The 14,415-nt window shown below is 45.8% G+C and overlaps 1 protein-coding gene across 1 annotated transcript; it reads left to right on the top strand.

Annotated features, from left to right (window-relative positions):
* Positions 1 to 6: 6 nt before the first annotated feature.
* LOC123083817 (transcription factor BHLH062) lies at positions 7 to 5,433 on the top strand. The gene is made up of 5 exons (XM_044505722.1): positions 7 to 65; positions 1,233 to 1,333; positions 3,159 to 3,194; positions 4,156 to 4,283; positions 4,731 to 5,433. Exons 2-5 carry the CDS (start codon positions 1,249 to 1,251, stop codon positions 5,226 to 5,228), a joined length of 747 nt encoding a protein of 248 aa, XP_044361657.1. The 5' UTR covers positions 7 to 65; positions 1,233 to 1,248; the 3' UTR covers positions 5,229 to 5,433.
* Positions 5,434 to 14,415: the final 8,982 nt, after the last annotated feature.

The raw sequence follows: 14,415 nt of genomic DNA, 5'->3' as shown, positions 1-14,415 counted from the left end.
GGATCAAGATCCACCCAGGCTGTAGGGACATCCAAGACTACGTCTTCAGATGTGAATTCATTCAGGTATGGTTCTCTTCGTCGACTACCGATGGCTTGCTAGGGCTGGTTATGCTCAGGGTTAAGGTGGTGCGAATTACGGAGACGAGAGCTAATTATCAGGTGGTGCAAATTATGGAGACGAGAGCTGATTATTTTTGTGTGTGGTTTGAGATTCACTGGGGAGGTATGGGCCTAGCTTAGCACCAACAGTCCAAGATGATTTTTAATTGTTTCTTGTAGGGTCTCATGGTGCTTTCATGTAGCTTTTGTTGTTGGAATGATCAAGTTGATATGTGGAGTCTGTAACTCTGTATACCGGATTCTTAGAGACCATAGAGTTAATAGGATTTAAATAGTTTTATGATTGATTTTATCAGCGTTTGATGGTCTGAAAATGTTTTAATAAGGTACTTCCTCCGTAAACTAATATAAGAATGTTTAGAACACTAAAATAGTGTTCTAAACATTCTTATATTAGTTTACGGAGGGAGTAGAAAATAAATTGTAAAGAATATTTCTAGGTCTCAATATACCTAATGCCAGATCGCTGCCAAGAAAGGGCTAGGTAGGTTATTGAAGTGATTGATAGGATCATTTCTGTGAAGGTACTCATTGCCATGGAATTACGATTCAAGCAGTCGCCGGCCAGTTCCTCGAATCGTGAGGGGAGAGGAGGATGAGTGGGAGCCTCAATTTCCTCCAACCCTAAGCTGTGGGGCGGCTGGAGAAGTGCACGGGATGGAAATTTTGGGCTTTAGTCGGCCAAACCGGCATCCAAGTTAATCGTTGTGCCACGATTACTTGGTCTGGCAGCCGATAAGTCGTTCTGACAGGCCTAACTGTTTGAGTGAGAAACGAAGCGAATAAGAAGTTTTCGAACCGGGCACCCTCCGAGTACCGATTAACTGGCCGATTAACTTCAAAGTCAGCTGATATTTGGAAGAGTAGTCTCCTGTAAAAAGAACTCTGTAGTTCCATGCATGTGGTCTAAGCTAGGCTCCACTTTTTGCGCTGATACAATGAACTCTTGATTCATCCTTGGTAGCATTTCCTATGAAAGCCTGCTATCTGTAAATGGACTGAATTCGGTATTCCTTGCTGTACGTGATTTACGATGCCATACATTTCTTCTAATTACTTGGATTTTAGCTTTATCTCTAGGGTGCTCCAGCAGTCTTTTCTGTTATGCAGACACCAGAATCTTGGAATGGTGGCTGATGCGCAGAGCTCAGATTCAATGGCTGGCAGCTCAAGTTCTGCTGCCGAAAAGCACGTTGACATGTTGGTCTTTAGTTACTTATCTTCTTCGGTACATTTTCATTTGCTTAGCTACATGAGTTACCTAGCGTTATAGCAGTAATAAATTTTACTTTGTTGCTTTGGCCAATTAGCCTAGGATGTGCATGATCAAATTTCTTTTATGCTAGATTTTTTCTGTTTTCTAATTGATGAGATGGTGGGGCAGACACATGAATGAATCTGGATGCACTTACCACAATATTTTGTCGTTATTCACTTGTCATCTTGGGTTGTTGTCCAAGAATAATTCTAAAGGGCGGCTGGAGAAGTGCACGGGATGGAAATTTTGGGCTTTAGTCGGCCAAACCGGCATCCAAGTTAATCGTTGTGCCACGATTACTTGGTCTGACAGCCGATAAATCGGTCTGACAGGCCTAACTGTCTGAGTGAGAAACGCGGCGAATAGGAAGTTTTTGAACCGGGCACCCTCCGAGTACCGATTAACTGGCGGATTAACTTCAAAGTCAGCCGATATTTGGAAGAGTAGTCTCCTGTAAAAAGAACTCTGTAGTTCCATGCATGTGGTCTAAGCTAGGCTCCACTTTTTGGCGGTGGTACAACGAACTCTTGATTCGTCCCTGGTAGCATTTCCTGTGAAAGCCTGCAATATGTAAATGGATTGAACTCGGTATTCCTTGCAGTACGTGATTTACGATGCCAGACATTTCTTCTAATTACTTGGATTTCAGCTTTATCCCACAATATTTTGTCGTTATTCACTTTTCATCTTGGGTTGTTGTCCAAGAATAATTCTAAACTCCACCTAACAAGCATAATCTTCTCGTTATATCTATTTGACCAAACCAGCATCAATAACAATAATCTTAGCGAGCATCATTCCTCATAGGTTTTTTTATAAATATGTATTTCATATGTTTAAGTTGTGACTTAAACTTGCCTTAATTGTGACCAGTCTCCTAGTTCACCTCTTCATGAATTGTATTCTTTTGCTACCATAAATCTGCATGCTGAGTAGTTTTAATGTCAGATTTAGTTGTTTGCTAGCCCTGTAAAAGACTGCAAGTACTTATTACTACTACCTGATGGCAGAGGAGCTCATCTGCTCCAATAGACTGGTGTTTCACCTGATTATTTTCACAGTCTTTTGCATTTGCATCCATGTCGGTGCTTCCAGTTATTTTGGATTCTGTTCTCTGAACTGACTCAGGCTTGCTTTAAAAGAAAAAGATGTCATCATTTAAAAAGCATGAGTGGAGTCATCCAAGAGATCAGCGTTTCCTATACAGCAAACATAAAATAGAAGAAGACTCCTCGAATTGAAGATTATTTAGGACACAGGGTTCTGCAGTTCGACGCCTGCTCTTTTATCTTGTGATCGGCCGTATGGATGATGGGAGCAGTACTTACCATATAGACTTGCAGTTAGGCAGTCATTTTCAATGACTTAAGTCGATCATGTCTGTAACATTTCCAACTTCATATTATTCTAAACCTAGGCGTGGTCCATTATATTACTTCTTAATTTCCTCTAATGCTAGTCATAGTGGGAGTAATTTAGATAGTAACATAGCGCACTCCAAGAAATTTTTGTTTATGTGGCATGTAGTTAATGAGGAGAGAGTAACATAATATGTTACTGTAATATAACGCTTCCGGAGAAAAGATGAGTCTACAAGCTAATAAATGAAGCCATCTATGATACTACTACTATGTTACTTTGCACTATGGAGGTAGTAACTTAGACTAGTGTCATATGCGTGACACTAGTATAAGTTACTCCCCACTATGACCAGCCCAATACTCCAGCCTTCCTTTGGTATACACTTTTCTCTTATTCTGATGATTTGTGTGCTGTAGGTGACCAGTTGAATGACCTTTTTGTTGAGCTCAGCAGTATGTTAGGATAGTACGATGCGTCATTAATCAATGACAATTTTTAGCTGATTTAATCTTCCCTTTTGGGAAAAATACCAGTTAAGTTATTGCACATGGATTACATCACTCTGTTCCCTCAACTTGGACTCATATGTCTTTTTAATAAATTAATGACAACTGGGAACCAATACACTCATCTCATTATTAGGTTATATGTTTGGTAGTGTTCATGTGTATCTGATGCACAGTACATGTTCACAATTCGTAGTATTGACGCCACGACTGGAAGAGCATATGTTGATTCCTGTATTCAATTGTCTGTTGTTGCTGTTGCATCTTGCTGTTTATATTTTGGGTGAAACTCATCTCATTATTCAGTACTCCATCCGTTCACAAATATAAGATGTTTTGGATATTTCAATATGGACTACATAAGGACTGAAATGAGTGAACAAACACACTAAAATGCATCTATATGCATCCGAATTAGAAAAAAGCGAGAACATCTTATAATAATGAATGGAGGGAGTATTTTATATATCCTAGCAATCCTTTCTAGGATTCTAAAAGTCTACATGGGCCCATTTTGTTAAATTGCTAAATATTACCATGTGAAAGGTTGGCTTCCTGCTTTCTTCCAAGCTCACTTTTGAGTGGTCCACCACATGTCTCAAGAACAAAGTTCTGAAGGGGAAAGTTTTCATCAGCTTGTTCTTTAGCCCATATAGAAGGTTGATATTACATATTATGAAAATACCTGAAATCATTATTTGTATTTCCTTTTTTGTGCACCGCATTATTGCATACGCTGAATAAATCATGCCAAGATGGATTATCTTTTGTATGTAATTACCCTTTGGCGTCAATCATCCAAAAGTATTGCCATGCGACTGTAGAGTTTGCATGCTTATTGTTATTCCTTGTAGAGCTCATTGTACTCAACATTATTTTTCTGATAAACATAGTTCTGCTATTACAGATCATGATCGACAAAATAGTGGAAAAGCTACAGTATTGGGTGATGCTGCACGAGTACTGCGAGATTTAATTACTCAAGTTGAATCTCTTAGAAAGGAGCAATCTACTCTTCTAACTAAGCAACAATATGTGAGTTCTGAAATATTAAGTGCTCATATACTTGCCTTCCAGAAACTGTGCATATACTTGTGTTCATAATTTAAAACATTTTGCATGTTCCCTAGATTATTGTGTTTCTCGAACAACAATGATAATTTATAGATCTAACAACAAAGGGGGGCAAAAGGGTTTAATGAAGATCTAGCTAGCGTGCCTTAGATGATAACTGTTTTCCTTCTTCACTATAAGGATGAAAGTCTAGCTAGCATGCATTTATCTTCTAAAGTTCATGAAGTATCTGTTGTACCTGTAAGCAATGCCTTTACTTGAATTAACTCACATATAAATAAATTCCCATTGATGTCTCTCCTTTCCAACTTGTGGTTGCTGCCTTCGTAATTTATCAAATGATATAGTTGTTTCAGGTTATTTGCTTCATTACCTTCAAGGTTAAGCCTAAGTTACACTTATTAATAGGTCGGTTCAGAGAAGACCAAGCTGCAAGATGAGAATACTACACTCAGAGCCCAAATAATAGAACTGCAGAACGAGCTTCGTGCAAGGATCGGAAACAATAGCGTGAATCTATGCAGCCTTGGGGTGCTACATCCAATAGGGAGAAGCTACACTACTAATTTAGCAACCCATCCAACACGACATGATACATGGAGCAATGCTTCTAATTCAAGCATCATGCACATGGTGCCCCCAACCAACACACCATCCGCACTGCAGAATCAGCAGCATCACTCTATTGCTTCTGGTCAGGTTGCATCACGGCCTCAGGAGCACCAGCTCTTCCCGGGGACATCAGCATCATCATGTTCCCGGCATAGAAGCAACCCAGTTACTTCTTCGAGCCTTGCGGATTCCTTACCTGGACAGCTTCACCTCAGCCTTCCACCAACATCCCAAGAAGAAAGCAGCGGCGGCGGAGGCGCACCGGGAAACAGAAAAGAACGAAATACAGGTTAGCCAATTGACGGGTTACAACAAATCAGTTCTTGGTGATAACAGCTCTCCTGTAAATACCAACAAGCTACTCACCTTACTGGTCCAAACCTACTAGTTGCTCTATATGTTTAAATAACTTTACAATTATGTTTTGATATAATTTTGCAGCAGGCTAATCAGATTTGTAATCTAGAACTCACTAGTCTGTGATATGCTTTCGCCAAGGCTTTTGACTGCAATAAGTGTTGGGCTGGACAGCAACAATGCGCTGCACAAATTCACTGACACGGTAAATATGCACACTACACAGCCCCCTCCACTTGTATTAACTTTGAGGACAGCTTCAACCAACAAGTAAGCAGCGGAATAACACAAACAACATGCACATGTGACACAGGATTTAACGTGGAAGAACCTCCTCAACTTGAGGAGTAAAAAACCACGGCTATGGACCGACCAGTCCACGAAACTTCACTATGAGAATGATGAGTAAAAAATCTGCTCTAGAACTTATAGAGAGATTTACAACACACTCTCCACGTTGCCAACCGGCAACAGCAATAACAACCATAAAAAGCAAGATTTCAGCAAAGTAGAGTTTACACAGCTTCTGTACCCTTCAGTGTTTTGCAAACTGCTCTTAAACCGTTGAACCAAACAGCATTAAATTTGGCAGACAAGTATACACACGAGTTCCTAATATCCCATCCAAATTTCAGCTCAATCGGACATCGTTTGCCTACCCAAACTGTTTGTCTCCCAAAACTACTCTGTTCTGAAACTGCAGCAGTCAGAGCTGACAAAACCACTCTCAAATCTGATGCTCCACTGAACCAATTCTTAAACCAGCTAATCAGATCGAAGTACTCAAAGTAAGGAACGAGTTCAGCAAGTTTGGGGTTGATCCAAGCACGTTTGAGCCTCCAATCACCAACTTGAACATTGTCTAGTTAGATGCAGCAAATCTGGACAGAATCTCTGCCTCTTCTTCTTCCTTTCTCTCAGGTTATGGTTTCTCTTGTGTGCTCTCTCTCTCACTCTCACGAATGGCAGCCACCACCAGCAGGGATGGAGTGGCTAGGGTTTTCTCCTTACCTCACTTCCCTTAGAAGCGCTCTCAATCGTTGGATGCAGCGAAGATCAATTGCTGACATGTGTTGGACTTATGGGCTGATATTGGGCTGCCAACGCACCTCCATATGGAGGGACTTAGCCCAACAAACTCCCCCTCCCGACAACGTGGAGGGTCTCACTGCCTTCCAGTAGCCATGCTAGCGAGTCAGCGGCATACTTGAAGTTTCTTCCTTGTCACCACTTTAGTCAACATATCAGCCCCATTGTCATCAGTGTGAACCTTCTCAAGTTGCATTTGCTTGGAATATAACACATCTCGAATCCAATGATAACGGAGTTCTATATGCTTAGACCTTGAATGAAAGTTTGCATTCTTACTCAAGTGGATAGCACTTTGGTTGTCACAAAACAACGCATACTTGTCTTGCTTAAAACCAAGCTCACAAGCCAACCGTTTCAGCCACAATAGTTCTTTGCTCGCCTCTGTTACAGCAATGAATCCAGCTTTAGTTGTATTCAATGCCACACACTTTTGTAGCCTACTTTGCCATGACACCGCTCCCCCTGCATAGGTAACCAAGTAACTTGAAGTAGACTTCCTTCTGTCAACATCTCCAGCCATATCAGAATCTGAAAAAGCAATCAGCTTGGCCTCACCATCACCAAAACAAAGTTTCAGATTTGTGCTGCCCCGAAGATATCTCAAAATCCACTTCACGGCTTCCCAATGAGGTCTTCCTGGACTGGACATAAATCTGCTCACAGTACTAATCGCATGAGCAATGTAAGACATTGTACACACCATAGCATACATCAAACTCCCTACCGCTGAAGCATAAGGAACATGATGCATTTCCTTTTTCTGCTCATCAATGGTAGGACATTGATTTCTGCTCAACTTGAAATGGACTGCTAGTGGACAACACACAACTTTTGCATTTTCCATCCTAAACTTCTGAAGTACCTTCTCAATATACTTCTCTTGAGACAAGTACAACTTGCTGCAATTTCTGTCTCGCTCAATTCTCATTCTGAGAATGTTCTTTGATGGACGTAAGTCTTTCATAGAAAAACATTTGGTCAACTCCTTCTTCAACTTAGCAATCCTAGAGACAGTATTTCCAACAATCAAGATATCATCAACATAGAGCAACAATATGATGAAATCATCATCTGAGAACCTCTGAATAAACACACAATTGTCCGAGCTACACTTCTTGTAGCCTTGCTCCCCCATGACAGTTTCAAACTTCATGTACTATTGTCTTGGTGCTTGTTTTAGGCCATAGAGACTTTTCTTCAGCTTGCACACATAGTCTTCTTTGCCTTTCACAAGAAACCCCTCAGGTTGTTCCATGTATATTTCTTCCTTCAACTCACCATGAAGGAATGCAGTCTTCAAATCCATTTGCTCAATCTCCAAGTTGAGACTTGCTGCCATGCCAAGGATTACTCTTATGGATGTCATCTTCACAACCGGAGAAAAGATCTCATCATAGTCAATGCCTTTTCTTTGGCTGAATCTTTTTACAACTAGCCTAGCCTTGTACCTTGGATATGATGTGTGCTCTTCTTGCTTGATTCTGTAGACCTACTTGTTCTTCAAAATTTTCTTGCCCTTGGGCAACTTCACCAACTCATAAGTATGATTCTTATGCAAGGAATCCATCTCCTCTTGCATAGCATTTTTCCACTCCTTCTTGTGCTCATCTTCCATTGCATCTGCAAAGCATTCAGGTTCTGAACCATCAGATAATAACACCACGTATTGATCTGAGGGATACCTACTGGAAGGAATTCGACCCCTGTTGGATCTTCTGAGTGCAGCAGCTGGTGGACTTTTTGGTGTTGGTGCTTCCTGCTGATCCGGATCATTAACTTCAACATCATACTCTTGTTGCTGCTGCTGGGGAGCATCTTCTTCACCTGCACCACCATGTACATCATCTTGTACATCTTCTGCATCTGCTTCAACTTGCACAGGAGCTGGAGCTGCAGGAACTGGGTCAGAATCAATCATGTCTTGCTGCTGAGGAGGAACCTGCTGATGGGGTTATGTACCTAGGGTAGGGTCATGGACCTGATCCAAGTAACTTACCCCAGGACATCCTTAGAAGAGGTCGCCTTCCAGTCGACCAACGAGGATTCACTCGACTGGCCTGAAGGACTCGACCACGAAGACTCACTCGACCACCAGGAGGTCAAGAGGCACTCTACACTGCAACAACCTGTAATCAAGTAGACTTTATGATAGTAAAGGCACTTTATGTGGGGCGTTACCAGTAACACCCCAGACTTAACTCACCTTAAACCCTCTCCTGCGTGGGCTGGCTGGGGTCCTGGCGCACTCTATATAAGCCACCCCCCTCCACAGGCAGAGGGGTTCGGCACCTTGTAGCTCATATACACATAATCCACTCGACCGCCTCCGGGCTCCGAGACGTAGGGCTGTTACTTCTTCCGAGAAGGGCCTGAACTCGTACATCCTTTGTGCTTACAACCTCTCCATAGCTAGGACCTTGCCTCTCCATACCTACCCCCCACTCTACTGTCAGGCTTAGAACCACGACAGTTGGCGCCCACCGTGGGGCAGGTGTTTTAGCGATTTTGTGGAGAAGTTGCGATTCTTCCGAGTACTTTCATCATGGTGTCTGCTGGAGTTTTGGTCGAGGGTCAAGAGATCCGTCTCGGCACTCTCACCTTCATCGCCGACGACTCCGCATGGCTCCAGGAGGCTCCACTCGACGTAGATGCGCTCCCCGTCCGCGGTGCGACGCATTTTCGCACATGTGTCCGCGGCATTCTGCTGCGGCAACCGTCGACCCAGTATCGGTCGGCTCCTCCATCGTCCACCCTCCCGGTCTCCCGCCAGCGCAAGCGCTCAGGCCGGTCGAGGCTTCAGCGATGGGTGAGTCACGCGGTGGCTCGCCAATCGGCCACTACCCAAGTTGCGGCAATCGAGCCCAACGAATCTCTCTACGGCTTGTTCGATCAGTCGACTGGCTCCGTAGAGACTGCATCCGAGTGCGGAAGCAGTGATCCAGCAGCGGAAATCTTGATGGTCGACGGGCCCCACAGCCCTCCTGGCTTCGCCCGTGGTGGTGGAGCAGGTGACGGCGGCGACCCTGCACGAGGCTACGAAGAGTACCAGCCCGAGCCACTCGACTCTCTGCAAAGAGAGGAACTTCGCCGCAGGAACGAGGATCCCCTGCGTATTCCCATCGCAGGAGAAACCCCCGAGGCTCGTGCCTTGGAGGAGGCACGTCTGGCCAATTTGGCCGAGCGCACTCGACTGGAGAACCTTCAGCGAGCACTCGACGAGCGCGCGCGGCAACGAGTTCCCGACACCAGTCGACGTCAACTCTTCCCGCCGACTCAGGTATATCGAACCCCAATTCAGAATTTAGCAGCTGCGTCCCGTATAGCAGAGTCCATCCAGCCTTCGCAGTCAGAAGCTGGCAGAGGTTTGCTGCAGATCAGGGATCTGCTCCGGGCAGCGGGAGATCAGAATTCAGCCGTGTCTCAGTCGCGCAACAGAATTCACAGTCGATCCGTCACTGTGAATACGGTTCAGTCAGCTCACAGCCCCAGATCGCCTCCGCGGCACGAAGGGCGCGAGAATCGGAGAGATCAATATGGCGACAGATTCGACCAAGATGAAAGGCGTCGAGTGCCCTATTCCCCTCCGAGGGGTGGGTCTTACGCTCCTCGGCAGCCAGATGATAGGCGTCAGTACAGTACAGGGCGTAGGGTTCCAGTTGACCCTAGAGAACCAGGCTTCGACGCGCGGTCCATTATTGTGCAAGGGTTGGTCGACCGGAACAGAGCCCATCGAGGTGCACTCGACAGAGATGTACCCACAAACAGTCGACTGCATGTTTCTGGTCCTGAATGTTTCAGCAGAGCTATCAGAGCCGCAGTTATTCCTCCCAATTTCAGGTTGGCTACAGGAGTCAGCAAGTTCACTGGTGAGTCTAAGCCTGAAACTTGGCTTGAAGACTACCGAGTGGCAGTTCAGATCGGTGGTGGGAACGACGAGGTGGCCATGAAACACTTGCCTCTCATGCTGGAAGGTTCTGCCAGGGCATGGTTGACTCAATTACCTCCTAGCAGCATTTACACTTGGGAAGATCTGTCCCGAGTGTTCATCAGAACATTTGAAGGGACTTGCAAGCGACCAGCTGGATTGACAGAGTTGCAAGTCTGCGTGCAGAAAACTAATGAGACTCTCAGAGAGTATATTCAGAGGTGGATCACTTTGCACCACACTGTAGAGAATGTGTCCGATCATCAGGCAGTCTGCACCTTCAAAGATGGTGTCAAGAACAGAGAACTGAGTTTGAAATTTGGTCGAACCGGTGACATGACCTTGAGTCGGATGATGGAGATTGCTACCAAGTACGCCAACGGCGAAGAAGAAGACCGACTCCGAAGCGGCAAGCACAAGCCGAGTCAGTCGGAAAAAGGAAACACCAGTCGGAAACAGAAGCGGAAGGCTGAACCGGCAGCTCCTGGAGAGGCTCTGGCCGTGACTCAAGGAAAGTTTAAGGGGAAACCAAAAGGATCCTGGAACCCCAAGAAGGTAAAGGATAAAGAAGGGAACGACGTGATGGACATGCCATGTCACATTCACACGAAGAAAGACGAAGAGGGGAATATCATTTACCCAAAGCACACCACTCGCCAATGTCGACTCCTGATCCAGCAGTTTCAGGGAAAACAATCTAAGGACAAGGAGAAGGAGTCGGACAAGGCCGAAGACAAAGAGGACAGTGAGGGAGGATATCCGCATATCAACTCCACTCTGATGATCTTTGCAGATGTGGAAAGCAGAAGTCGACTGAAAGTGATTAACCGAGAGGTGAACATGGTTGCCCCAGCAAAGGCAAATTATCTGAAGTGGTCTCAAACACCCATCACATTCGACCAATCTGATCACCCGACTCATATTGCCACCCCCGGGAGGCAAGCTTTGGTGGTCGATCCAGTTGTCGAAGGCACTCGACTGACAAAGGTGCTGATGGATGGTGGAAGTGGGCTGAACTTATTGTATGCAGACACATTGAAAGGTATGGGCATTCCGATGTCCCGACTGAGCTCTAGTAACATGAGCTTCCATGGAGTTATACCAGGGAAGAAGGCCGAGTCACTCGGCCAGATAGCTTTGGACGTAGTGTTTGGTGATTCGAAGCATTTTCGCAAGGAAAAGTTGACGTTTGAGGTCGTGGATTTTCAAAGTGCATATCATGCCATTTTGGGGAGACCAGCCTATGCACGGTTCATGGCTCGACCATGTTACGTGTACCTCAAACTGAAGATGCCCGGTCCCAAAGGTGTGATCACTGTCACCGGTGATAGGAAAAAGGCAGAGGAGTGCTTTCAGAAGGGCTCCAAGATTGCCGATTCCCAAGTGACAGCGGTCGAGTTCGAAGAATACAAGCAAAACGCAGATCCGAGTGACTTGCTGCGATCCAAGAAGCCCGCCACAGAGTCTGCATTCCAGTCGTCCGGTGAGACGAAGCCTGTTCACATTCACCCGACCGACCCCGAAGCAGCTCCGACCCGCATCTCCACAACACTCGACCCAAAATAGGAAGAAGCGCTCATCCAGTTCCTCCGTGAGAACTGGGACATTTTTGCATGGAAGCCCGCTGACATGCCAGGTGTTCCCAGGGGACTGGCTGAGCATCGCCTAAGAGTCGACTCGTCTGCAAAACCAGTCAAAGAGCATCTTCGGCGGTCCGCCGTCCAGAAGAGAAAGGCCATCGGTGAAGAAGTGGCTCGACTATTGGCGGCAGGATTTATCCGAGAGATATACCACTCTGAGTGGCTCGCTAATGTCGTCATGGTTCCTAAGAAGGACAAGTCGCTCCGAATGTGCATTGATTTCAAGCACATCAACCGGGCCTGCCCGAAAGATCACTTTCCTCTCCCTCGCATAGATCAAATTATTGACTCGACCGCGGGATGCGAGAGGTTGTCTTTTTTAGATGCTTACTCCGGGTACCACCAGATCCGTCTGTACGGGCCCGATGAGGTAAAAACAGCTTTCATCACTCCATTCGGGTGCTTCTGCTATATCACCATGCCATTCGGCCTCAAGAATGCCAGAGCCACATTTATGCGAATGATTCAGAAGTGTCTACTCACCCAAATCAGTCGGAATGTGGAAGCTTATATGGATGATATTGTTGTCAAGTCACGAAAAGGTTCCGACCTGCTCGCTGACCTCGCCGAAACATTTGCCAACCTCAGAAGGCATGATATCAAGCTCAATCCATCAAAGTGCACATTTGGAGTTCCTGGTGGCAAGTTACTCGGTTTTCTCGTTTCCGAATGGGGAATCGACGCTAACCCAGAGAAGATTGGCACTATTCTCCGAATGAAACGCCCTGTGCGAGTGCACGATGTCCAGAAGCTTACTGGATGCTTGGCCGCATTAAGTCGATTCATCTCACGACTCGGTGAAAAGGCACTGCCTCTTTACCGACTGATGAAGAAGGCTGACAAGTTCGAGTGGACTCCAGAAGCTGATGCAGCGTTTGCCGAGCTAAAAGCTCTGCTCTCCACCCAGCCGGTGCTTGCTGCTCCAATCAGCAAAGAGCCTCTGTTGCTCTACATCGCAGCCACAGGACAAGTCGTCAGTATTGTGCTAACGGTCGAGCGGGAAGAAGAAGGAAAAGCTCTCAAAGTTCAGCGCCCAGTGTATTATTTGTCTGAAGTCTTGACTCCATCCAAGCAGAGATATCCTCATTATCAGAAGCTTGTGTATGGAATATACATGACCACAAAGAAGGTTGCTCATTATTTCTCTGACCATTCCATCACAGTCGTCAGCGACGCTCCACTATCAGAGATTTTGCACAACAGAGATGCAACTGGTCGAGTGGCTAAATGGGCGATTGAACTTCTTCCCCTTGATATCAAGTTTGAGGCAAAGAAAGCCATTAAGTCCCAGGCAATAGCAGATTTCCTCGCCGAGTGGATTGAACAGCAGCAGCCGACTGAAGTTCACTCGGAGCATTGGACCATGTTCTTTGATGGCTCTAAGATGTTGAATGGTTCCGGTGCTGGGGTTGTCCTGGTTTCCCCCAGAGGAGATAAGCTCAGATATGTGCTCCAGATCCACTTTGATTCCTCCAACAACGAGGCAGAATATGAGGCCCTCTTATATGGGTTGCGCATGGCCATTTCACTCGGCGTCCGTCGCCTGATGGTCTATGGCGACTCGGATTTAGTGGTCAATCAGGTGATGAAAGAGTGGGACGTGAGAAGCCCAGCCATGACTGGATACTGCAGTGCAGTGAGGAAGCTGGAAAAGAAGTTCGAGGGGTTGGAGCTCCATCATATACCCCGACTGAAAAATCAAGCAGCTGATGATCTAGCAAAGATAGGTTCCAAGAGAGAAGCCATTCTGAGTGGTGTGTTCTTGGAGCATATACACACTCCGTCAGTCAAAGAAGATCCTTTCACCGAAGAAACTCCACAGGGAGTGCCACAGATCCGACTGAAGTTGAAGTCCCAGCGGTGGTCGACTTGATCATGGAGGTTTTGGTGGTCATTCCCGACTGGACGATTCCGTATGTCGCATATATCTTGAGGAAAGAGCTTCCGGAGGATGAGGAAGAGGCCCGACAGATCGTCCGTCGATCTAAGGCCTTTACCATAATCAAAGGACAATTATACAGAGAAAGCGCGACTGGAGTCAGTCAGAAGTGCATAACACCAGAAGAAGGTCGACTCATCCTCAAAGATATCCACTCGGGGACCTGTGGTCATCATGCGTCCTCTCGGACCATCGTGGCCAAAGCATACCGAGCCGGATTTTACTGGCCAAAGGCGAATGAGATGGCAAAAGAGATAGTGGATAAGTGCGAGGGATGTCAGTTCTACTCGAATATGTCGCACAAGCCTGCGTCAGCTTTGAAGACCATCCCACTCGTCTGGCCTTTTGCAGTCTGGGGGCTGGACATGGTCGGTCCTTTGAGAACAGGACGAAGTGGCTTCACGCATGTACTGGTGGCAGTCGACAAGTTCACCAAGTGGATCGAGGCTAAGCCAATCAAGAGCCTTGACACCGGTACTGCTGTTAGCTTCATCAGGGAACTAATATTCAGATATGGAGTCCCGCACA

This window comes from Triticum aestivum, chromosome 4A (assembly GCF_018294505.1).
Source record: "Triticum aestivum cultivar Chinese Spring chromosome 4A, IWGSC CS RefSeq v2.1, whole genome shotgun sequence".
NCBI classification, from domain to species: Eukaryota; Viridiplantae; Streptophyta; class Magnoliopsida; order Poales; family Poaceae; genus Triticum; species Triticum aestivum.
This window is presented reverse-complemented; position numbering and strand designations above follow the sequence as displayed.